Below are 27,643 nucleotides of genomic sequence, written 5' to 3'. Positions count from 1 at the left end.
TTTGCGAGCGCTGAAATCTTTGACTTTCAACGGTAGCCCTTTCTGTTTGCGGCAGAATACTGTTCTACATTTTGGTTTCCCCCTCTTTGTCTTATTATACTTACTCTAATACTTCCAGGGCTGACAGATTTGCGAGCGCTGAAATCTTTGACTTTCAACGGTAGCCCTTTCTGTTTGCGGCGGAATGCTGTTCTGCACTTGGAGTCAATATTCAGTTTAATTCTGTGCCAGTCCTGGTCTGTGATACCATATTTATGCACCAAATGACCTGCACAAAAACCATACATTCAATGAGTAATTCCAGTTGAAATACATGCACCCCTTATAGAAGACATGACGTTAATCTATCTGTCAAACAGATGTAGAACCCCGTGTCTCTTAAATACTTGGTTACAAAGTTATGAACCTTTTCTATGTCCATTTTCTTATTTCGAGGCATTAGGGCGCTAGAATAATTTTTTTTTGCTCTTGATTTATTTTAATTCTGATCTCTGTAAGTCTTGTCCACCTATCTCTGCTTTGTAGCTGGGAGAAAGATCACTACAAGGGATCCTATAATAGATTGAGAACTTGTAGTTGCTGAGAGCAGTTACGTTATGAAAATTGAGATCAGCAATTTTCTATGGTTTATACCCTTGCTTTTCTAAAGTATGACCAGCAGGGTCGCTAGCGATTCAATATACTAACAGCAGGTGGACAACACTTACAGAGATCAGAATAAAAATAAATCGAGAAGCAAAAAAATAAATACTATCCCAGCCCCTAATACCTCAAACCGAGGCTAGACGTAATGAGGGAGCAACCCTGACAAGTTATATATCATTTTAAAGGTTACGATCCAGAAAATATGAATCTGTATTAAACTCAAAATACAAATTTGCAACTTTCCTCTCATTTTGTGGAAACCGCTTTCACTTGCTTGTGGCCCCTGAACCTGTTTAAAACAAAACTGCCAACAGGTTCCATAGGAAGTTTTGCTTTAAACATGTTCAGGGGCCAATGACACAGGTGGTTTTTCCTGCCCAACGACTTACATCTTATGCCATAGATTAGAAGTGGGTCAAGTTGTTTCTTGCTGTGTTTTCCTGTTCCTGATAAATTTGACGTAGCCTGCACATCACGATCAAATAAATAATCCATCAGCTTGAGGGCGCATTTGTCAGCGGTGCGCGATGTCTCCATGACATGAAGTAAATCTCTGCAACAGATTTGTAAAAAAAACAAATAAATAAATATAGGTATTTATAAACATGTAGCACAGCTGCAATTCCCAAACTTTTTACAAGTGATTCAATTTGTCCTGTCACAGCCCAAACTATAATAGATTTCTGAGGCAATTGGGTGTATTACTGAGGCAGTTGGGTGTATTACTGAGGCAGTTGGGTGTATTTCTGATGCAGTTGGGTGTATTTCTGAGGCAGTTGGGTGTATTTCTTGGACATTTAGGTGTATTTCTGAGATATTTTGGTGTACAGTATTTCCGAAACATATTATGAGTGTACTTCTGCAACATTTGGGTGTATTTCTGATAAATTTGGGTGTACAGTATTTCTGACATATTTGAGTGTATTTCTGATATACTTAGGTGTATTTCTGTGATATTTGGGTGTATTTCTGCAACATTTGTGTGCATTTCTAAGACATTTATTTCTGATAGGTGTATTTCTGTAACATTTGAGTGTACTTCTGCATCATTTGGGTGTAATTTCAAACATCCCCTCATACTTACGTTGGTGTAATTGCACATCGCACTCGACACTGTATGTTGTTGGGATCTCCCAGCCATGACCCATGTGGAAAGTCATCTGTAGTAAAAAAAATTCAAACTTGTCATTCTAAAGTACGGATTAGGTTACAGCTCGTAATCGGCGAGCCTTATAACATCGCGGATTAATATCAATAATATTTTATTGGAGAATTGTCTTGTGATCTCGCCAGAAGTATTACAAATTATCAATTGAAGTCCTGTACTTTGTCTACTTTCTTTAACACGCAAAATATAGACCAGACAGATCAACTATATCGCTCATAACATGGGTCTACTTTTCAGCATATTGATAAAAGCCTAATAATTCCCACTTATTACGAGCTGATCAAAGAATAGAATTTCATTGGAAAAAAAACCTGGGAATTTTCAAGTTTGAGAAACATTTCATTAAACTAGAATTATGCAGTTCGTAATTAAGGTGGCCCCCACACAAAGGTGTGTAAACAACAACTATACAGCACATCAAGCTACCATGACCAATCACCAAAAAAAGTTTGAATTTGATCGGTTATTGGGTTCAAGCTGCAGAGTGGATTAATGAAAATGTAGGCAAAATAAGCTCATTAATATGCAAATATCATGACACAAAAATATACAGCACATCAAGCTGCCATGACCAATCACCAAACCAAGTTTGAAGTTGATCAGTAATTGCATTGGAGCTGGACAGTGGATTAATGAATTTACTTCTGCTCGGAGAGCTTGAGCTAGCTAGCTAGCTATGATGGTGACATGCTTAGGTCATCTGACTTGCTTAGGTCATGTGACTTGACCAACCAACCAAGCAACCAACCAAGCAACCAAGCAACCAACCAAGCAACCAACCAACCCACCAACCAACCAACCAACCCACCAACCAACCCACCAACCAACCAACCCACCAACCAACCCACCAACCAACCCACCAACCAACCCACCAACCAACCAACCAACCAACCAACCAACCAACCAACCAACCAACCAACCAACCAACCAACCAACCAACCAACCAACCAACCAACCAACCAACCAACCAACCAACCAACCAACCTACCAACCAACCCACCAACCCACCAACCAACCCACCAACCAACCCACCCACCCACCCAACCAATAGATATGATCTTATTTTTGACATGTGAGGACAGGCTTCATTAAGCTTTAGTACAACTTCATGTGACCCAAGATCCTGTCTTAACTATGTAATCCAATTATAGGAAATTGAAGAAAATTTGGATTTTAAACTGCAGAACACCCATCAAACTTGTATTTAAGTACAAACCATTGGTCACTGACTCCACTATGCTTCTAAAGATGTATACATAGGGGGTGTATAAATTTCAATTGGAATAGCCCATTTTGGAGCTGACAACTTTGAATGGGTGGCTCCATTAGAAATTCACACTCCCTGTGTAGGAGATTAAAGTCATATCATCCATAGGGGTTATATGGATTTCAACTGGAATAGCCCATTTTGGTGCAGACGACACTGAATGGGTGACTACATTTGAAATTCACACTCCCTGTGTGGGTGATTAAGGTCATGTCATCCATAGGGGGTATATGGATTTCAACTGGAATAGCCCATTTAGGAGCAGACGACACTGAATGGGTGACTCCATTTGAAATTCACACTCCCTGTGTGGGTGATTAAAGCCATATTATAACATTTGCTGAGGAAGTCGCCCTCACTGAATTTTTAAAATTCTTTTTTTACACGATTAAATTGTACTTTATTAAACCAATATACCCTGCAAAAATCAAGACTCTAAGTGCTGTAGTTTTGTCAAAATCTGTGATTTTGAATTAAAGGCTGATTCAGCGCTTTATTATTACGATGGAATTATTAGTCGAACGCATACACGATGTTCATAACACACAGTACGACACGGCGTGCCGGACAGTGATATACACAACAAAGGGTCGTACCACAACATGACCGAAGGAGTGGTGCGTATTGGCATTTATGTGCGCTGGTAGTAAATTCCAATTTTCTTTGCTTTGCCGTAGTTGTTCGGCTCAAAAATAAAAGGGATATATCTGACAGTAAAAGCTAACATTTTATGGCAAATAATGATAATCTATTTTGTTTGAAAATGTTATAATATTGCTTTAAGGTCATGTCTTCCATAAGGGGGTGTATGGATTTCAGCTGGAATATCCTTACCTTCACAATTCAATGTAATAAGTGTAACATTAGAGCCCAGTGCACATGGTGTAGAGTCATCTTGAGTGTCCTTCTTATCTATAATAACAGGCATTTCACTTGTATTGTCACCAGCATCTAGAAAAGGAATACACCCAATGTATTAGGAATACACCTAAATTGAAATAAGATTATGCCCACTATATATATTCGAATACACCCGAATGTATTAGGATTTAATTACACCTAAATGTATTCAATTACCCAAATGTATTAGGAATACAACCAAATGTATTAGGAATACATCCGAATGTATAATTAGGAATGCAAACAAATGTACACAAACAAAATAGGAATACACCCAATGTATTAGGTGTGTAACCCGGAAGTGTTGAGTTTTGCACACGGCCCGTACACACGTGTGTAACCCGGAAGTAAGAACTACAATTGTAATGTGCATGCGGGGAATTACCCGATTATCTCAGCTGCGTGCCTGAATCACGGTATGATTTTATATATGTTTATCGCCTACAAAGCTTGTTCTTTTGCTAAATTTCGCTTGATTTAACTAGTCTAATTCAAAGAAATATACCAATAAATGAATACTTGTTAAGCTTCAACAATTACTTTCATGATATTGGGTGATCGGTGCATTACATCGGCGGATGAAGGAAAAATCGGCAGATGCAGATCACTACCGATAAGCTAATAATCGGCCCGATACGGAAGCTACCGATCTGATCGGTCAGTCTCTATTAGGAATACATCCAAATGTATTAGGAATACAAACAAATGTACACAAACAAAATAGGAATACACCCAAATGTATTAGGAATACACCCAAATATATTCATATATCTCCCAAATACACCCAATGTCTCCCAAATACACCAAAACTTCTTGCAAACACACCCAAATTTCTCTCAAATATACCTAAATGCAGCGTTTGAAATAAGCCCTGTCACAGCGCAATTTGCACCCCAAAATTCACCTGTTGCGATACAACTTTAAAAAGTGTGGTGCAAAATTGTGATACCATATATTGTACTGACTTTATGTGTTGATTGTGACTGTACTTCAAATTGCTCTACGTTAGATGAAAATGCACCACAACTTTCAAAATGGGGTGCAAAAGTGCATCATAAGGTTTAAAAAAATAATTCAAAAATTGCCCAAATGTCTCCCAAATACACCAAAACATTTTCCAAACACACCCGAATGTCTCCCCAAAGTCCCAAATGTCTCCCAAAGGTCTCCGAAATACATCCAAATGTCTCCCAATACACCAAAACTTCTCGCAAGCACACCCAAATGTCTCTCAATTACACCCAAATGTCTCTCAAATACACCCAAATGACTCTCAAATACACCCAGATGTCTCCCAAAAATATATCCAAAGGTCTCCCAAAAACACCCAAATGTCTCCCAAATAAACTTACCAACATTAGGTGGTAGTCCAACAACAGTAGCTTTGGGTTTACGACTTGTGTATGGCCTAGGGAAAAGGCAAGAATAACAAATGAATAATAAATGTTGTCATTTATACAGCGCCTTTCAGATGTATTAAAGGGGCATTTCGTGATCCACAGCCTCATCCCCCCCACTTTTCTCAAAAAAAGTTGAGATTTTTATATCGCTGGAAACCTCTGGCTACATAATGTTTATGTACAAAATATCTCTTGCAGATTAATTCGTTTAGCTAAGATATCGTGAAATTTGAATTTCGTTCTGGTGCACCAGAACAAAATTACAACGCATTGTCTATGGAGCAGTGTAATACACATAATCATGCATAACTCGCAAACACAAAATCGGAATCAACTGAAATTTTGGGAATAGGCTTTTTTCGTGGATATGTACTGAAACATGTCATAAAAAGAGGATGCTAGGATCACGAAATCCTCCTTTAAAGCGCTTTCAGCAGTCGTTGTATGTTAGCTGCCATACAATGCCCAAGTACCTTTGGGTGGCGCTCAATGGACATTCATAACAGCTCCCCACTCCCTGTGTGGAAGATTAAGGTCACATGTCTTCCTTCTGGATTTCAACTGGAATAGACCAATCTTACTACAAATAGGCTAATGTTGTATGTTAGTATGAAGATCAAAAGGCTTTGTCAGTTTGGATCCAAATGTCGCCAAATTCATACGGGAGATCGAGAAATATACGGGGAATGGACTGAACTTTATTTGGTTGAAATCGGTCAAGAATTGGCTGCAAAAACAGTGAAAATATGGGTAAAAACAGGATGCGCGCGTAACTAGCCAGAGACCAGTGGACATGGACGGGTCACGGGATTATGAATACGTCCCCAGACACGCTATGAGAGGACGTAATAAATACGGGAAAAAGATGTGTGTTGTATAATTCTTTCTGTTATAGTGAACGCTCCCATTTACTCATCTAGCGGGGACCCGCGCGAAGCGCGGGTATCCCGCTAGTGCCTAATAAAGACACATCTTTTGGTTATTCCTTCATGTAATTTTACACAAAATTAGTGGGGTTAGGGTTGATATTAGTTTAGGATTCAACCTAGGATTAGGGTTAGGGATAGGTTTAGGATTATGGTTAAGGTTAATTGACACAAAATAACTACATAGGATCTTTGTCTCAGTAAAATACAGGGGTGTGAGAGACCCTAAAAAGAGTGAAATCACTAAAAAGGCTGAAAAATTGTGTAACATAGGGGTAAAAACATCAAATATGGGCTGAAAATAAAAGAAAACACATACATTTTGGCAACAAAAACGAGTAAATCAGCTGAAAAGAGAAACTCTCACACCCCTGAAAATACACTCAGGAACTGTCTTTTGGAATTTGCAGAGAGCATTAAATAGCCCTTCTGGAGCCTTCAAGGAGAGCTGTTTAGAGCATTTACAATAGAATGTAGAATATAAGGATAGAATGGTCAACTAAGAACTAAAATTCACTCTCCTACATGTACATCAGATTTAAGGAGAGCAGTAGAGAGCAATAATTATTGCTCTCACTATCCTCAAAAGGCAGTCCCTGTATACTTACATTTTGGTTTGTGTATACCTATTCTTTCCCATGCTATCTGGATTAGCATTTATCTTCTTCACTTTGCCTATATGGAAGACATGACCTTAATCTCCCACACATGTCATGTCTTCCATATGTGGTATATGGATTTCAACTGGGAATCGCCCATTTTGGAACTTACATTTTAGTCGGTGTAGACCTGTTCTTCCCCATGCTATCTAGAGTAGCATTTATCTTCTTCACTTTGCCATCAAGATCCTGACAGAAATTCTGTAGATGCTTTACCTTACTTTCTATACCATCAAGTCTTGCACAGAGGGACCGGTTGATGGCTAACAGCATGCCCTGATAATGAGATTGAAAACAAAACATTTTAGACAGTTATTGGCGAATTAGGCATGTAGCCTACTTTATAGCAAGGATTAGCATATAGACAGGCATATGATATCACACCACCAAATAAATCCCCATAGAGTATGTACTAAATTCGCCTCAAGAAAACGTCATTTTTTCTTCACAAGAGCGACTCAGTTCTTAGCGCCAGCTATGATGGTTGAAATTAGCCCTAGCCTGATCCCTCTGACTGGATTAAAATATAGGTTGACCGTCATTATGTTTTACGACTGGCCCTCGAAGTCTATGATGTCCAAATTGAGTCACAGGGCACATGGAAAAGTTGAAACAAATGTTATATATCCAGATCTATTTTCAAGTAGGCAGCACCATAATTAAACTTACTCATGGACACCAGTATCCCTTTTTAAAGGCTTTTTTGTTCAGGGTTTTCTTTGTTAGGCCATATAAAATTAATGTTTTGGTTCTCGTCCAGAGGATTTTCATGAATGATGATGGGAGGGAGGTGTTTTTTGTTTTTGTTTTTTTTCAATGTAAAATTAGCATTGTCAGTAGTTTTCGGTCTTCTCCAACAGTGCTCGAGGAAGCGATGAGGCCCTTTTTTTTTTTTTTCAAATGTGAGATTCTGAGGATAAACCCCTAGAGTACCACAAAAAGACTTGGAAGTGATGCTTGTTCTCTAATAAACTTATTTATATGTATGAAGATTTCATAAATCATTCCAAAGTCTAAAAAATTGAAAAATCTAAAAAAAAAAAAAAAAAAAAATCTGACAAATCCCAGAAATTGAGGAGGGAGGGACGAGAACCAAAATATTAATTTTACACGGCCTTAATCTTGCTGGTAAATAGTCACAAATGCTTAAAGGGATATTTTCTTTCACTTTATCCCTGATGCCATGATTGTCACACACCTGAACAAAAACATAATTGAAATCAGACAGATTTCTGCAACTATACAGACCCAACAGAACTCAGTCATACGCAGTCAAGCCTATTCGACAAAACCCTGATTTTTCAGTTTATAGGCCTTGAATGTCATGTGCAAGTTGAATTTTCAGCTCAGTGTAAGAATATTTCCTGTAAGCTTAAAGTCAGCACTTCAGTCTAAAGCAAGCCATTTTTGAGCAAATTTCCAAGTCGTCATATCTAGCCCCCCCCCCCCCCCCATTGTAGGCCTACATTTAACAAAAAACTTACCCAAAACAGAAGAAAAGCACTTAATCTGGGACTTAATCATATTATTGTAAATGACAATTTTCTATCACGGAGATGTAAACAAAGCGTGTCGCCTATACACCAACGTTCTTATACACAGCCCAATGCAGATATCACACCACCAAATAAATCCCCATAGAGATATGTACTAAATTAGCCTCAAGAAAGCGTCATTTTTTCTTCGCAAGAGCGACTCAGTTCTTAGCGACAACTGTGATGGTTGAAATTAGCCCTAGCCTGATCCCTCTGACTGGATTAAAATATAGGTGGACCGTCATTATTTTTTACGACTGGCCCTCGAAGTCTATGATGTCCGGGAATTACCTAATTTACCCCCAAAATCATGCCAGTGTTTCTGTACAGAAACGACTTCTTAAAATCATTAAAAAATACTGGATCTCTCCCATCTGTGGTACACTTGCAGGATTTGATATTACTAATCATGACCAATCCAAATTTAGCCAAACTTATGCAAATTTCTGCTCATTTTAATGCTTACTTTAGGCTATGCATGGCTTTTTCTCAGAAATGCATTCGGGGCGCACGACCGTATAATACTATTTGGTGGTGTGAAATCATATTTAAGTAAAATTGTTACAGCAAAGAATTACACCTGTGAACAGTGTCCGAAATAAGGAAAATATGGAGGTTATCCCAAGCATAACTAAAGCATGAATTCTGCTTGTCCTCAATACATTTTGGTTGTCCCCAAAATGTGTCATACTTTTGGAGGTAAAATATAGTGGTTGTCCAGGGGATAAGTACATAGCTCAATATGGTTGTCCCCAGTGATTTTTGGACAAGAGGACAAGAGGATAAGTGCTTATTTCGAACACTGCCTGTGAATAGTTTTTCTCGTGTACCATATTAAAATCATTATTAGGTTTGGTTTAGGGGGTGATGCAGATTACGTCTACCGCCCTCGTCTGATATGGACTCCTGGACTAGATATAATCCATATCACCCACAAACCTCACCTAATAACCAATAAGCCCTCAAGGGGTGGCATGGGTGAAAGTGGCATGGGTGGAAGTGGCATGGTTGGAAGTGGCGTGGGTGGAAGTGGCGTGGGTGGAAGTCCAGCTGATAACTTAGTCCCAAACTGACTTGCGTTTGCAACCGCATTCAAACCGTTGCGTATATATTATGTATAATGTACGTAAGTGTGAAGCACAGTGTCGCAGCGCTACGGGCTCCGCCTTGTAATTGGTGGATTGCGAGTTTAAACCCTGGCGGTGCCATCGTGTTGTGCTCTTGGGAAAGGCACTTTACCTTACTTGCCTCTCTTTCTACTCAGGGGTGATATGAGGAGCTGTTATGAATATTGTCCATTCAGCGCCACCCAAAGGTATGAGTATGCCTTGGGCATTATATGGCAGCCGACATATTCTACCGACAGCTGAATAAATGTAAAGCGCACAAATTATGCACATGTGAAAGGCGCTGTATAAATACCAACATTTATTTTTTATTTATGTATGCATACCAAATGGCTATCCTTATCACAACCTTGGAGCTCCATGGTTGGCTTCAAAAACAGTCGTAGAGGGTTATAACACCCCCACACATACACACACAAAATTAAGTGTGTGTGAAGTTGTGAACCACAGTTGGATAATCTATAAGAAGGGATGGGCACAAAAATGTGCAATTTTATTGCTAAAATTGACCACAAATGAGATGCACATGTTGTCCTGGTATTTGCCCTGGTCCAGTGGCATAGCGAGATTTTTCCCCCTCCCCTCCCCCTGAGGGATGCTGACCGCTGACTAACTTTGAGATTGTAAAGGATAAAAGCTTACCTTAATGCTGTCATCATTATCTCCTGTTGTTTCTAATCGTTGTCTCTTTACAACAGGTTCATCTGGATTCACTGATACCAAAGTTGTCCTGTAAGAATTGTCTGTGGAAATACACCCAAATTTATCAGGAATGTCGAGAAATACACCCAAATCTCTTAGAAATACACCTAAATGTCGTAGTGATACACCCATATCATCCCATACTGTAAAACACATTCCACGGCAACTTAGTTTGGCGAATTGGGAAGAAGTCATCTTTTTATAGCAATTTAGCAGCAATTTAATTTAGCGATTGAAGGCGCTAACAAAATTAAATTGCTTGCGAAATTAAGTTAATTTCAGGCCTTGACTTTTGAGGCGAGTGAGAGCGATCATTCGCCATGATCACTCACTCACTAAAATTTGGTTTAATACTAATACAAGTGATTAAAATCACTTGCCTACAGCTCACCTGACAAGTTTTGAGGAGAGTGATTTGTCACTCGCCAGCAATTTTCAAAAGACAAGGCCTGTTATTTTACAGTATGTCTCAAAAATACACCCACATACAGGTAAACATATATAAATACACCCAAATGTCTCCAAAATACACCCAAATGTCTCCAACAAAATACACCCAAATGTCCCCAAAGTACACCTAAATGTCTCCAAAATACACCCAAATGTCTCCATAATACACCCAAATGTCCCCAAAGTACACCTAAATATCTCCAAAATACACCCAAATGTCTCCAAAATACACCCAAAGATCTCCAAAATAAACCCAAATGTCCCCAAAGTACACCCAAATGTCTCCAAACTACACTCACCATCTATAATGTCCTCCTCTTCAACCATCTGCAATGCCGCTGTTGCTATAACACCTTCTTGATCGCTGCCCATGGTGGCGCTGTTCGTTGTTGGCGTCATTGTAATGGTCATTATTTCATTGTCACATGTCGTTACCTGCACTGTCATTTCAGGTTCGCTCATGATGGCCGATTTCAAAGTTACTTTTTTCTAAAAAAAAAGAGAAAAGAAGGAACAAAATTAGTCAAGGAGCCACAAAAAACTTCTTAGGTTCAAATCCTAAGAGATCAGTTGAGGACCAGGGTTGGCAGTCTAGCTTTTTCTACGGTAGAGGTGGTGTCATTGTACACCTAATACCCCCTCCTATGGAAGACATGACCTTAATCTCCCACACAGGGGGTATAGATTTCATATTCACCCATTCAAGTATCTCCATTTGAAATTCACACTCCTTGTGTGGAAGATAAAGGTCATGTCTTCCATAGGAGGTGTATGGGTTGGATTTCAACTGCAATAGGGCATCAGGTATTGAGTATTGACCTTTTTCCCTCTATCCCACAATGCACTATTCCAGGGGGGTATGACGTAGTTCATCAACCTCATAGATCGTGTGCATCCGATGGTCTTTGCCAGGCCTTTGCAATTATTTTGTCTTAATATGGGCATACTGATTCCATATATGCGGATTATCGTAAAGGCCATCGATGTTACTAATTATGCAATTATTGAATACACGAGTGATGCAGTTACGGAGCGATGCTGAACATCTGTGTAAGAGATTCTGTTAACGTCTTATTTTCATATCCGAAAAAAAAAAAAAAAGTGAAACGGACGCCGACAAAATATCACTGCCTGTCCTGTCATTAGTTTTTCACCATTAGGTCTATAAAATGTATAGAAAATTAGGTTTCAATAGCAGGAATTTTTTTTTGGTGACGACACCATGTCCTTAAGGCATAGAAATGATGTTTTTGCCCCCGAATGGTATTAGTGATCGCGGCGCCATTATCGTGATGATCGGGATTCCTTTTTTGTGATGAAGGCACCAGCGAAATGTCCGTATTCAGAATGTAATGAACATAACTCTGTACTCCCCCGGGAGATGATGTATTTTGCGACACTCATACCCCCCTGGAATAGTGCATGATGGGAAAGAGGGAAAAAGGTCTATTGTATTTGATTTTGAAGAACAAGAGAAGACTTCAATTAACCCCATGAGAACTACCTGCCGATTGGCCAAAAAGAAGTTTTCATTATCAATTGGACCAATCAGCAACATTGTTAGAATAATTTGATATTTCACCACGCAAAAAAATTGGGGTGAATTATTTGCATTAAGTGAATTAAGTGAAGATATCATGTAATTGATCAATTTTCTCCTTTTCCTTGCTATTTTCTTCCATTTCTTGCTTTGTTTATCATACATTTTATTAGCCTACACTGGCTATCCAGGCTTGTGCTTTTTTTAGTATGAGCTTGGAACGGTCCATGGATTTCCCATGGATTAGCATGTGTCCCTCACGGACCAACCTGGGTAAACAAACACACAAACAAACAAAGAGGTAATGTTAGATCGGCAGGTAGTGATCGGCAGGTAGGTTTTCAAGATCTTGAATGGACTCGATGTCTCGCTCGAAGATATCAAACCAGAGGCATGAGAGGAGCTCTAGCGCTCTTCATCATGTCACACAATACAGGCACCAGGGGACACAGCTACAAACTCTTCAAGAAGCAGCTGCACAAAGGCCTAAACTTGAGGAAGTTTTTCTTCTCCCAGAGAGTGATTGACACCTGGAATAATCTTCCTGCAGATGTGGTCAGGACCGCGACACTCTGACACTTGTTGGAAGACATCTACAGCAGACAGTACATGTACAATGTGATTTTCTCATTTATAATTAGGATTACGTCATTGCCAGAGCTTGTTTTATTTGTTCATTAGAATGATTGACAGCGGTGGGCGAACTTATACTCTTTGTTTTGTGAGCGGTACAAAAATGTGATTCCCTGATAAATTAATAATAGGTCAATGTAGGTCAATTCGGACCGTCTCTTCCTCAGATCTCTATGTAGGACTCTATGGTATCTTCTCATTACATTACAGGATCGTAATAAGACTTGGCCGGCGACGACGCTTGCGAATTGCCTGTCTTCAACTGCTGTATAGCATGGTATCTATAGGCAGTTTGTAGAGAGTGTCCTATCTCATAGTATAAAATCTCTGATGTGGTGAATATCAAGGCAACAACAAACCAATTAAGCCTAGGCCCGCTTAGCCTAGAGCAAAATTGACAAGTTTTGGAACAAGAATGGATATGGGGAACTAAAAGGCTTGAACCTATAATTTTAACCCATCAAATCTAAATGTAAGTGTATTGTGTATATGGGCAATTCCACGGTAACTCGTGCTACACTTTATGGCGTCCTTTTACATACTTTGTGCTCCAGCTTTTAAATTGATTTGACTGGAATCTGTATTTTTTGTATTTTAATACCCAACATTCAAGGCTAGATCCTCATAGTATTGCTAATTCAGGATATCAACTTTTGTATGTATGGGACAGCTGTAAAAATCGGTAACTCGTGCTACGAGCAGAGGACATGCTTAAAAATCACTCATTTTTATTTTGATGGTGTGCTAAAACAAAAAACACTAAAGCCTTATTGATTATATGATAAGTAATTGCTATAATAAGGTTTGTTTTGGTATACCTTAAAAGTTGTGCCCCTCATAGTTTTACATTGACTGGCAAAAACATGGTAACTCGTGCTACGGTAACTCGTGCTACAGTTTGTCCGGCCATATATAAAATGGTATTGTTCATCTAAATGTCAATTTTTTTTTGATAACTCAATCTATGTACAAATAACCCCCAAATAACCCATCTATGTACAAATAACACTATTCAGTGTATGTACCAGCATATGTACCACACACATTACATACAAACATCCCAGCCTTACAAGCTCTTGTATACGCCTTGCTTGATCCTGTTTGGATATTTTATTCTAGGGCTTAAATCTAAACAGTTAAATTGAACAGTCAACAATTGATAAAACTTTTACTTCCATGTTATTTGACTCTAAATTCCCTCACAAAACTTGTAATGTTCATGGTTATTTGCTCTGTAAGTTTTTTAAAAATTGCTTTCTGAGTTATAGAATGTTTGGTCATCTTTTGGTTGAGACCATTTCCTGCTTGGTGCAAATACTCTAGTTTGCCCGATTTCAATCACTTCACTAAGCTGGAAAATGAGCCTCATTACACTCAACAACAAACCAATTTCCAATAAATCTCAGAACCACACACATCTCAGTATCACCAATGTCACTGTGGCTGTTAATCTCAGGATTTCCAGTATCTATTTTGTTTGTTTGTTTTATTTCTTCTTTTGCCTCAGTTACTCATTCAGTGGATGTTTTAAGGTATCCTCTGTTCTTCCATGAGGCCCATATTAATTGATTGGATCTTAGGCTAGATCCTAGGGGGTGGAGGGCTAAAAATTTTGGTTGCATCATTTTGACCAGGTATTGATAGTGGGATATATATATGCTAAATAGCATGTTTTTTTAGAGAGACTGTACAATGTAAAGTCTTTGAGCTTTTTTTAAAAAAAAGGACTTTATTGGTGTGTGCAAAAATTTGGTATAAATAAATTTACACTATTTTGGCACATGATCGGGGTGGAAACTGGCTCCTTGAATCTTATCTCTATCTTTGCCTTCCATATTTTTACTTTAATTTTCCTGCGACAGGAGGTCACTTTTCTCTTTAATTTTTGGCCCCCACACATGTGTGGTTGCCTGGTTGTTTGTTTCTTTCTTTCTTTGTTTGGCTGTCTGGGCGGAAGCAAATTCATTAATCCACTGTACAGCTCCAACACAATAACTACAAACTTGGTACCGGTATGGTGATAGAATAATGGTGGCTTGATGTGCTGTGTAGTTTTGTGTTATGTTATTTGCATATTTATGAATATTAATGAGCTTATTTACAAATTTTGCCTACATTTTCATTAATCCACTTTGCAGCATTATAAACACAATAACCAATCAACTTCAAACTTGGTTTGGTTGGATATGGTGGCCTGATGTGCTGTATAATTTTGTGTCATGTTATTTGCATATTTATGAATATTAATGAGCTTATTTGCATATTGCATATTATTTTTTATTTACAAACCTTTGTTATTTACACACTTTTGTGTGTGTGTGTGTGTATGGGCTAGGGTGCATACGTAGCCCTCATAGTTACCAATTAACTTCTACCTAGTCTTAAAATGTTCCATTGGTTAAAAAATCCCCCTATGAAATTTAAAGCGAAATTGAAAGTCGTTTAGGGGTCCCACGGGGAGCCCAAAGTTCGGAATCTTCTTCCTTACCTATGTTCATAAGGCAGCTATTTGTAAATGCTTCATTAATGTATTGCAAATGCAATAGCTGCCTTCTCTGTGTTATTTGTATTGATGCTGTGAGTTCATTGGTTATCACTTGTTGAAATAGAATAAAAGGAAAATACATAAAGCAGCTTTTTGGGCTATTAATATGTACAAAATAATAGCTGCCACATGTATTTTAATATGTTTCATGGGAAAAGTGTGTGATTTTAGGCCTATAATTTGTATTTTCACACATATAAGTGCTGTTCATGAAGTTTTGATTTCCTGTTCATTTCTCTGCAAGTTAACATGGTATTTGACACCACTGGAAGCAACAGAGTCTAGCATGTGACATCAGCCTGTGACCATTCAGCAACACCTAGGCGTGCACTCCTGTGGTCAGGTTGTGTAGGCATCACATTGGTGAAATTATACTCATATGTTCAATGACTTAAAAATTGAGGTCTCAAAGTTGCCTGATGTTTCTCTTTTATTGCGATTTCACCAGGTGCGTAGCAAGGCTTAAAAAAGTGGGGCGCCCAATAAGTGGGTCCAAAAATAGGAAAAATATTTAAAATGGCATGAAGCTGCCATCGTGTCGCTGTGCAACGTAGGGGGGTGTCTGAGGGGGGGATGTGCCCCCTCAGAAGTGAGAAACTTTTGCAAAATGAAGACCCAATTGAAGCGATTTGGTGGACCAATTTGGCACTATTAGTGTGTAAAATTTTAGTTTGAAAAAGCCGACAATTTGTGAAATGAGCGGTCCATGAACCCTTTCATGGACCAGTTTTCCCTATTATTATAGGCCTATAAATAATTTGTGTTAAACATAAATTGGCAAATGCGCGAAAGCAGAAGCAAAAATGGTCATTTATTTGTATACCGGTATCGATTACGCAGGGGGTGTGTGAGGGGGATGTTCCCCCTAGCCCTGAGAAGTTGGACAATTTTGCAAAATGAAGACCGAATTGAAGTGATTTGGTGGTCCATTTTGGAACTATTAGTGTGTAAAATTTTAGCTTGAAAAGCCAAAAATTTGTGAAATGACGGTCCATGAAGCCTTTTATGGACAAGTTTTGCCTATTATTAATTGTAGGCCTATAAATAATTTGTGTTAAACATCAATCTGCAAATGCGCGAAAGCAGAAGCGAAAATGGCCATTTGTATATCGATTACGCAGAGGGTTGTCTGAGGGGGAAAACTTTTGCGGCAAAATGGAGACCGAATTGAAGTGAATTGGTGAACCATTTTCAAGTGTACAATTTTAGTTTGATAAAGCCAAACATTTGTGAAATGGCGGTCCATGAAGCCTTTCGTGGACAAGTTTTCTCTGTAGGCCTATAAATTGTGTTAAACATAAAATAGGGCCTAAATGGGCAAATGCCGAAAGAAGAGCGAAAATGGTCACTTGTTTATCCACTAGGGGGATGATCCCCTCCTCAGAAGTTGGAAAAATTTGCAAAATGAAGCTCCAATTGAAGCCATTTGGTGCATTATTTTTACACTATTTAAATCATTTGGTGTATCAGAAATAAGGGCCCGAACTCAATTTGCAAAACTTGAGACTCGCAATTACTAAAACATACATGGATCGATGAAGTCAGTCTGGAGTCCGTCTTAATGAGGCCCGTAGCCAGGATTTTTTTTGTGAGGGGGGGTGCTGATTTTGAAAAAGTGCACTTTTTACCAAGGGGGGCAATTTTGTGAAAAGTGGACTTTCTGCCCCAAATCTGGCCTTTTTTTGATAAAAAAAAGCTTTTAAAAGCTTTTTTTGGTTCGCTACGCTCGCAAATTTTTACATTTTGGGACTTTTTGTATACATTTGCAAATTTGGGGCCTGGTCTTAATACTGACTTTGGTGGCAAAATGTGACGGGCTTGCATATCGTCGGACCCGTAGTAATTTTTCACATGATTTATGCCGAGGACCCGCCTTCAAGCAATGTCTAAAATAATCATATCCCAGCAAACACAAAACGTTTTTAAAACATTTTAAAGAGCTTATATTTGGGTATTTGGTATTGGTAAAAACGTTTTAATAACATTAAATGTTGGGTTATTTAAAGGTCATTAAAACGTTTTAAAACTTTATGTGTGAAAACACGCCACAAAAATATTTTAAAAATATTTTCAAAATCTGTAAAATATTTTGTGGAAATATTTTTTGCCAAATACTTTGTCAATGTTTATTAACATTAGGCCCCCTATGTTAGAACCCTTTGTATGTTTTATACCCTTTATATGTCCTAACCCGACATTTAAACGTTTTCTGGCAACATTTTCTAACCTTTGGCGAATGATGCTGGGAGGCCTACTCCCGATCGATTCAAATGTGCGGATTTTTTAGGCATATGACAACTCAATTACGTGCAATATAGGCCTCACCATCATAACTTTCCCCACTCTCTTTTTATCCCTTTTTTCTCTTCTCTTTTTTTTCTCTTCTCTTTTTTTCTCTCCTCTTTTTTTCTCTTCTCTTCTCTTCTTTTTCTTTGCAAGAAAGTGGGGCGCCCCGCTTGCGACGCGCCTGGATTTCACAAGTACTTTGAATTACTGCCATAAAAGTGTGATCGGATGTCTTTACTTAGTTGAACCTTTCCCCATACAGAAATCACTCGGAAGATGATAGAAGCTTGGCATGCTTGGAGACTTTGGAGAGCTAGACTGTGCTCATGAAACCTTAACCCCCAAATTAGGCCTTCAAAAGATGATCATCAAGAGTTTGTGGAATATGTCTTCTATTTTTAGGTGGCAAGGACAAAGTGAACTTGAGGCTACCCAGAGCCCCGCCCCAAGCACTGCACAAAGCATGTTTAATGGCCAAGCTTCTATGATGCCATAAAGATCCATCTGGTGGAATCTCAAACTTCCCCAAGGAATAATTACAACAAGACAACAATTGCCAAGAGTGAGGGACTTAGTGATATTTGCTACCCTTATCTAGCAGCTTGTGGTGGTTTACATGCCAGTCTGCTGTCAATGCACCATGGAATGACTTGAAACTGTACCACTGTCTGTTTAAAATGTATGAGGCCGTAGATCCTGTAGTTTCAAGAAGTGAAATCAGAGCTTTCCAAAGGCATCTCTGCACCTCAATGCAGAGATGGTACCACATGCACTCTTCAGTAGTGTTGTACCGAAAGAGGAGAAACAAGCACTAGCTGTCAGACTCTTGGCTGTTAGGCCTCAGGAAGTAATGCATTTTCAAAGTGATCATTATGGTACTGGGTTTGGAAAGCCCAAATTTCCCAAATGCATAGACCAGTGTACTACCCTTGCTGATCTAGGCAACTAAGATTCATGGTTCACAAAAGATTACAAGTTTTACAAAATAGACCATGAGTTTCTCACAGAGAATGTTAAAAGCTGGCCTAACTTTGCTGCATACCAAGCATCTGCTCATAATGTTGATACTTTGAATGTGATAAACAAGACTTATGTCAAACCTTCGAAGCGGAAATCTGAAGAGAAATACATGTATGACATTAAAATATCAAACATGCAAAAGCAAGCAGTCAACCAGGTATTTAAAGCTTCCTTTTAAAGTTAGTGTTCAGCAGCATAGTTAGTACCATTTCTGACATTGTTCTGCCTTTGGGCGTAAAGTTCTGTGACTTCAGCATAAATTCATGTAGTTGTTTTGCCATATATTACTGTGTACATGAAGCTCCAGTGAAATATAGCATAAGGCAGCTATTGGTAACTATGTACTTTATATTGCCCAAAGCTGCTCTGCATTTAATTTTGTGAATTAGGACTCTGAAAGACTCTCAGAAACTATGGACAAGGTAGTTATGCAGAATGAATCATAAAGCAGCTATCATTTTCTACATAAATATATTGCATTCCAAATAGCTGCCTTTTGCATTTAGTGCTACAGTAGCAAAATACTTTTGAACGGCCTGTGGGACCCCTAGACAATGATCGATTTCAACCAAATTTCACATGAGGGGTTCTTTTAGGAAGTGGAACACTATAGGGGTAGGTAGAAGTTCAATGCTTACATTTTTGAAAATTAGGGGGCTACGTATGCACCCTAGTATGGGCACCTTAATTACGAACTGCATAATTCTAGTTTGTCATGGGGCAGGCTGCCCCTTCTCCCCCACACTGGCTACACTGCTGCTAGAAAGCTGTTACCAATATCATGGTCACATATAAATGCATATTCATGTAGTTGGGAGATCCTCTATTGCTGCCAAGTGGTAGATTTTGCATTACCTTTGCTGGTACAGGGGAAGTGGGCTATGGTAACTCAGACTACATCGGTAACTTCGTGCTACTGGTAACTTTCGTGCTACAGTTTTTAATGGGTCATTATTATGTGATGGATAGTGTTTTGTATATTAATTTCTTATTTTTACTCAAGGCACTACTAGTAGAAGGAAAATAATAAGTAGCATCAATTAAATTGCCAACATTTTGAAAATATATAAAAAAATGCATCTTTCGGTAACTCGTGCTACGCCATATTTAGTGCTATGAAAGCGCAATGAAAGAAAAAAAATAGTTACCAATACCATGGTCACATATAAATGCATATTCATGTAGTTGGGAGATCCTCTATTGCTGCCAAGTGGTAGATTTTGCATTACCTTTGCTGGAACAGGGGGAAGTGGGCTATGGTAACTCGTGCTACATCGGTAACTCGTGCTACTGGTAACTCGTGCTACAGTTTTTAATGGGTTATTATTATGTGATGGATAGTGTTTTGTATATTAATTTCTTATTTTTACTCAAGGCACTACTAGTAGAAGGAAAATAATAAGTGGCATCAATTACATTGCCAACATTTTGAAAATACATAAAAAAATGCATCTTTCGGTAACTCGTGCTACGCCATATTTAGTCCTATGAAAACGCAATGAAAGAAAAAAAAAATTAGTGGGGATTATTTAAAATGTGTTGGATGTTTCTTGAAGACCATATTTCAGAGATATAAAATGTATCAAATTTAAAAGAAAAGTGCCCATGTTTAATAAAATAGGCCCACTTGGAAAATATCTAAGTTGAACAGGAGTTTTTCACTTAAAATACACTCTCCAAAGAAACTTTTAAAAAAAAAAAAAATGTTAGAAAAATGCGAAAAAAAGTTTATAACTTGAACCTTACATCTGTTTGGAATAATATAAAAGTTAAAAGAAATATATATTGGCAATTTCATTTTTTTGAGTCATGTCCACTTTTGCTTGGAATTGCCCATATGAAGGAGGCACTTATAAGCAGGGTTTTCTTTAAGCATTTCGCTGAAGGGGTATTTTCAAATTTTTTTGACCCTTTCAATTGTGAATTTTTCCTCTGAAGGAGTCAAAAACATTGCCCAAGGGGTATTTTTATAATATTACTTTTGAAGACATTTTAAACAATATGTGTGTTTTTGGAGCCATAGGCGTTGATCCGGAGGGGTGGGGGGGGGGAATCTCCCCCAATATTTTGCCAGGGGGATGGCCCATACAATCATCCTCCAATGTTGACGCCTGTATGTGGGTTTCTGACAAAATTAATTTGGCCATTGTAACCCCAAAAGTGCGAATTTATTCCACTTTTGCACCATATTTCAACAGTTTAGCTTCAAAATGGCAAAATTTTTTGTACCATATAAACTTATTCTTTCTCCAAAAGATGCTGGATTCACTATACTTCAAGACACCCCCCCCCCCCCCGAGTCAAAAAGAAATCTACGCCACTGTTTGGAGCAGTGGCGGATCTAGAACAGTCAGAAGGGGTGGGGGCAATTTTAGAAGAAAATAATAATATTTAAAAATGCCCCCTGAGAAGTAAGAAACTTTTGCAAAATGAAGACCTATCTGAAGCAATTTGGTGGATCATTTTGGCACTATTAATGTGTAAAATTTTAGTTTAAAAAGCCGAACATTTGTGAAATGAGCAGTCCATGCAGTCTTTCGTGGACGGCAAGTTTTCCCTATTATAGGCCTATAAATTGTGCTAAACATAAATTGGCAAATGTCGAAAGCAGAGGTGAGAGTGGCCATTTGTTTATCAACTACGCAGGGCGATGTAATCCCCCCCCCTTAGAAAATTTTGCAAAATGAAGACATAATTGCAGCGATTTGGTGGACTATTTTGGCACTATTACTGTGTAAAATTTAAGTTTGAACAGTTGAAAAGCCGAAAATTGTGAAATGACGGACGGTCCATAAAGTCTTTCGTTGTCACGTTTTCCCCATTATACCTATAAATTGTATTAAACATAGGGCCTAAATTGGCAAATGTCAAAAGCAGAAGCGAAAATGGTCACTTGTTTATCCACTATCACTATTCTTAACTTGTTTATCTGAGCATGCTGAGGGGATGTTCCCCCGAGAGGGAAAATTTTGCAAAATTTAAGTCCAATTGAAGACATATGTGACCATCCATCTCAAACCGCTCGTAAAGTCGGCAAATTGTATTTCGAGTTACAGTGCAAAATATGCATAGAGGTTGTATTCATATGTCCCTAATATTTGTCCGACATGTTTCTCATTTTAGTCCAGTCAAACACCAATCTTAAATCCTATTTTGAAGAGGATAATAAGCTTATACTTATGTAGCATTAGTAAAAAGCTTAAGTCTTTGTTTGCTTTGGCTAAATCCTGTTCAAGTGGTGGGTTAACCAACAATTAACAATGAGAGGACATTCCTAACCTCGTTGAGTTTGGGGATGATTTGAAGTGACCGCCAATTATGACCATTTGATATTTAATACCAGCAATGTGGAAAAAAAGAAATAATGTAGTGCCAAAATAATGTACTATTTTACTGAAGGAGCAAAGTTTAGCAAGTTATAACTCCGCTTCTGGATATCATTTGAAGTCGAATGATATATCATTTGTAAAGCTTATGATAGGCCTATATATATTTTCTAAACACGGGAAAGATAGGGATTTTGGTAGACCCAAAGGGGGTGTCTTGATTGCGGTCAAGAATGATTTTCTAGTTACTGAAAGACCTGATTTGGATTCAGATTGTGAGTGTGCTTGGGCCACCATAAAGATTGCTGGTATCAAGGATATCACAGTGGGTGCTTTTTATAGATCTCAGATTTTTGGTAAGACCAGTGAGTACATGAATGAGCTCGCTAAATCCATTAGTAAAATTAAGAACTCTAATGGAGGCGGAATTTGGATTGGTGGAGATTTTAATTTCCCTGATATTGATTGGGACTCTTTATCCGTCAAACCAGGGGGGCAATATTATGTGCTGTCCAATTGCCTTTTAGACATCGCCAACGATGCGGGGCTTGAGCAAGTTGTTCGTGAACCCACGAGGATCAACAACGTGTTGGACCTGTTTTTCACGTCTAATCCCTCTCTTGTTACCAAATCAACTGTGATACCCGGGATGAGCGATCATGATGGGATCCCACTGATAATGATTGCTGCCAAACCAAAGTTAATTAAAAAGAAACCTCATCAAGGTTTATCAATGTCATAAGGCTGATATTGAGTCACTCCGTGACTTTAGTTGTGATTTTTCTTCCAGAGACACAGATTCGTGTTCTGTTGACTCCATGTTTGTTGAATTTCAAAATGCTATCCAAAATGCGATGGATTTACATATCCCTGCCAAATGGGTTACTATAGTAGTCGTAACCAAACTCCTTGGATTGGCCCAAAAATAAAGCGCCTTCACAAGCGAAAACAAAGAGCCTATAATCAATATAGGAAACATAGAGATCCTGTGAGTCATGAAAGATTTAGCCAAATCAGAAAGGACACATACAAGGTGACAAGAACCTCATATAGGAAATATATTTCCTCAGTTTGTGCTGACTCACCCAAGCGTTTTTGGTCATTCATAAAGAGCTTGAAAGTTGACACCATGGGGATTTCCACCCTTAAAAAAGATGGAAATCTTGAGTCAGACTACAAAGTGAAAGCTGAAATCCTTTCCAATCAATTCAGTTCTGTTTTCACAAATGAAAACGATATAGGCCTATTACCTGAGGTGTCAAAGTCAGGCAGTGTTCGAAATAAGCAGTTATCCTCTTGTCCTCTTGTCCAAAAATCACTGGGGACAACCATATTCAGATATGTACAAAAATGTACTTATCCTCTGGACAACCACTATATTTTACCTCTTAAATATAACACATTTTGGGGACAACAAAAATGTTTTGAGGACAAGCAGAATTTATGCTTTAGTTGTCCTCCGGACAACCTCCATATTTTCCTTATTTCGGACACTGAAGTCAGGTATTCCAACAATGCCAGATATTACGATATCTGTCGAAGGGGTTGCAAAATTGTTAAAAGAGCTTAAGCAAAATAAGGCTTCAGGTCCGGATGAAATACCGGCCAAAATTGTACACCTTGCAGCCGACGATCTGGCTCCGGCTTTGTCCAACATTTTTCAAAAATCCCTTGATTCAGGGATTCTCCCATCAGACTGGTTACGTGCAAATATTTCTCCCATTTTCAAAAAGGGAGATAGAGCTGATGCTGCTAATTATCGCCCTGTGTCCCTCACTTCTATTTGTTGTAAGACACTGGAGCATATCATTCACTCCAATATTATGGCTCATTTTGACAGATTTTCAGTCCTTTCAGATAAACAACATGGTTTTAGGCGCAATCATTCATGTGAATTGCAACTTATTTTGACAGTAAATGACCTTGATCGGTCACAAATTGACATGATCATCATTAGATAATCATCATGGATTTTAGCAAGGCATTTGACACTGTCCCACATAACAGATTATTACTTAAACTTGACAACTATGGTATCAAAAACAAAACTCATGCTTGGATTTCTAGCTTTCTCAAGTGCCGTGACCAGCGGGTAGTGGTTAATGGTGAGCACTCAAGCTGGAGTAAAGTTATCTCTGGTGTGCCCCAGGGCACGGTACTTGGGCCGCTATTATTCCTTGCTTAACGACCTCCCCAATAACATATCATATACAGTGCATTTATTCGCAGATGATTGCGTTTGAGTTGATATTTTTATATCACTGGAAACCTCTGGCTACATAATGTTTATGTTCAAAATATTTCTTGCAGATTAATTTGTTTTGCAAAGATATCGTGAAATTTGAATTTCGTTCTGGTGCACCAGAACGAAATTACAACGCATTGTCTATGGAGCAGTGTAATACACATAAATCATGCATAACTCGCAGACGCAAAATCGGAATCAACTGAAATTTTGGGAATAGGCTTTTTTCGTGGATATGTACTGAAAAATGTCATAAAAAGAGGATGCTATGATCACGAAACACTCCTTTAATACACTCTTGTCCTAAAAGCACCAAAGAGCTGGCATATAAGACCATTGTCGGACCACTGGTAGAATATGCTCCATCATGTTGGGATCCACATTCCACACACTAAAGCCAAAAATCAAATTGAAATGATTCAAAAGAGAGCAGTGAGGTTCATTCAGAGTGATTACCACTCACGCTCTAAGGGATGTGTCACAAAAATGACAGATGACCTTGATCTCACTTCACTTGAAACCAGAGAACCAGTCATCGTCTCACAGTTCTCCATAAAACTGCATCCGGTCACCTATCACTACCCGTCGGAAATCTGCTTCAGCCTCCTCTGCGTCAATCACGGCTCCACAACCATTCAGCATATCAACAACTCCACGCCAACAAAGCGTCTACAAATCGCCTTCCTACCCAGAACTGTTAGAGAGTGGAGCGAGCTACCAAATCATTTGGTTGACATTCAAGACCCCACTCAATTTAAAACCAACGTAACAAAACACCTTCAAGAAATCAAGAAAGCAAATAGAGACTAAATTACATGAACCGCATGCATGCGCATATCAACCTATCCGTGTGACTCCGCAAGGAGTGTTGGACAGTATCCACATCAAGATCAAGATCAAGATCAAGAAAACAAATTTGACCAGGGGCCGACTTTACGAGCGTTTCGACCTGGACGGTCACATATTTGGTGCATTATTTAAACAGAAAAAAGGACCCGAACCCAATTTGCAAGATTTCAAACTGACACTATACAATTTTAGAGACTCGCAATTCCGTGCAATCACTAAAACATACATGGATCGATGCTGACAAAATGTGATGGGCCCTACATATCGGAAGTAGGTCCTTCTTTGTTGGTACGTGACGACAGACTATGTAGTCCATGTAGAGCCACGGTATGCCTAAATGCCAAAAGCCAAGAATAAATGCACAATATCAGCCCATCGGGTGTTTCTCTATTCAAAATCTTCCAAAACCAATATCTGAACGTGTACGTTTTCAAGATTTTGTACGCATTGGACTTTGGGACTATGGATTTGAAGGGGTCATAAAAGTGCCTGAACGCGTAAATACGCGTGTTTTGTGCGTTAAAGAAAACCCTGCTTCTTCTTCTTCTTCTTGGTTGAGTCGGTAGATACAGATTATTAGCTGCAGTTCACCAACTTTTTGGGTCATGGTCGCGGATATATGGTGCGTGTCTGACGGTGTCTCTATCTAATTGTTCTGTTTGGTTGACTGTTGAGCGGTTCTTGAAGCTGTCAATTGTGCTTGCCTTGATTGTTTCTTCTCCTGTTGCGTTCCACTCCCTAATTGCTCTTGGAAAATAGCTGTACTTGTATGTGTTGAGTCTTGCATAAATTGGTTTATAATTGCTGCTGTTCTTCTTCCTGGTTCTTGTTTCTTTTATTAGCTCCATATGGTCGTTCTTGTTTATGCCCACCATGTTGTTTGTTATCTTATACATCATTGCTAGTCTTGCTTGCTTCCTTCTATCTTCCAATAAATCCCATCCTAACTCCTGTATCATCTTGGTCACACTACTTCTTTGCTTGAAGTCCCCCATGCAAAATCTGGCAGCCTTACGCTGCACGGCTTCAAGTTGATTTATTGCTCCATCCTGGTATGGCCCCCAGACTGTGCTTGCATATTCGAGTATCATGAGTATTGGCCGCACTAAAGCCATATATGCAGTTTCTTTAACTTCCTTGGTGCAGAACCATAGGTTTCTTCTGAGACAACCAAGCACCCTGCTTATAAGGAAGAAGAAGAAGATACTCTATGGAAAGCTTCATACATGCATATCCATAGTCATGATAGTCATGAAATGATAGTCGCACGGCGCGGCTGCAGAATTCTGCACCGTGTCAGGTCGAACGAAGTCGAGTGCGTATATCTACGTATAAATCACTGGTAATACATGTGCGTGTGCATGCCAAGATACTGTGAAAAGGTACCTAAAATAATCTTTCATGTTTCATTTATTCCTCTCGGTTTTAATACTCACGAGTTCAACCAAGTGATTCACATCAAATCAAACCTTGTTTTGACGTTTCTTTGGAGCAGACGAAATTCGCGGTTTCGGCGAAATTCCCGAATTTCTGCTGCGAATTTCCACGGGATTCACGGACTTCCTCGCGGGAAATAGCGCTACGACTACGAGAACTTTGCGGAAGAGAGTATTTGCCTCTCAAATCGGTACTTGACACCAAGAGCTCTTCGAGGCTGCGTGTACAGTGAAATATGGTCAGCCGTTCAGTTGCGTCAAAAAAATTACCCTTGTGCGCCAAATTGACCAATTCAGCATCGATTCTGCACCCCAAGCCCCCCCAAGCCACGAAAGTCAAAATTTTAGCGCCCATTTCAGCACAAAATCAATTGAAAGAACATATTCAACTTCTAGTAACCAAAATTAATTAGTGGTAGGCGGTCTGGTGAATTACCGGTATGGGGGGGGCAAAGATTTTTTGGCAGGCCAAAGGGGGGGCTCAAATTTTTTGGCAGGGGGAGGGCAAGCGATTTTTGGCAGACTATTTTGAAAATTCATCACCCTGGTGGTGAATGTAATTATTGCACAGCCCCTAAAAATAGGCCTAATGCTAGGCCTATTACGGTATATAGGCCCTAATAGGCCCTCATGTTTTGTTTATTTTGCCTAACAATCAAATATTAAACTCGCCAGCAGCATTTTGAGTAAAGAATATCCAAATTTAACTTTGATGGAAATTGTACATTTTATCACTTTATTATGACGTTCTTTTTAGTCTAAGTTTTTAATTTCCGGGGCAAGTGCGCGCGAAGCGCGCAAAAAATTTTGCTATTTTGAAGCTAAACTGATGAAATATGGTGCAAAAGTGGAATAAATGCGCGCGAAGCACGCGAAAATTTGCACTTTTTGGGCTAAAATGGGCAAATATGAGATATAACATATTCTGTTATGTGGTATCAGAATATAATTACTCAGTCATACCACCGTTTATGTCCTAATCCA

The 27,643-nt window shown here is 38.8% G+C and overlaps 1 protein-coding gene across 1 annotated transcript; it reads right to left on the bottom strand.

The window, feature by feature from the left end:
* LOC140146870 (protein BANP-like) lies at nucleotides 1-26,786 on the bottom strand. The gene is made up of 9 exons (XM_072168759.1): nucleotides 26,660-26,786; nucleotides 11,079-11,268; nucleotides 10,270-10,370; nucleotides 7,078-7,241; nucleotides 5,333-5,388; nucleotides 3,915-4,031; nucleotides 1,730-1,805; nucleotides 1,035-1,198; nucleotides 1-268 (listed from the first exon to the last, which is right to left on the bottom strand). Exons 2-9 carry the CDS (start codon nucleotides 11,239-11,241, stop codon nucleotides 27-29), a joined length of 1,083 nt encoding a protein of 360 aa, XP_072024860.1. The 5' UTR covers nucleotides 11,242-11,268; nucleotides 26,660-26,786; the 3' UTR covers nucleotides 1-26.
* Between the last annotated feature and the right edge of the window lie 857 nt (nucleotides 26,787-27,643).

The sequence above is a fragment of the Amphiura filiformis genome, chromosome 2 (assembly GCF_039555335.1).
Source record: "Amphiura filiformis chromosome 2, Afil_fr2py, whole genome shotgun sequence".
NCBI lineage: Eukaryota > Metazoa > Echinodermata > Ophiuroidea > Amphilepidida > Amphiuridae > Amphiura > Amphiura filiformis.
The sequence above is the reverse complement of the archived record's forward strand: the minus strand, read 5'-3'. Positions and strand labels throughout refer to the sequence as shown.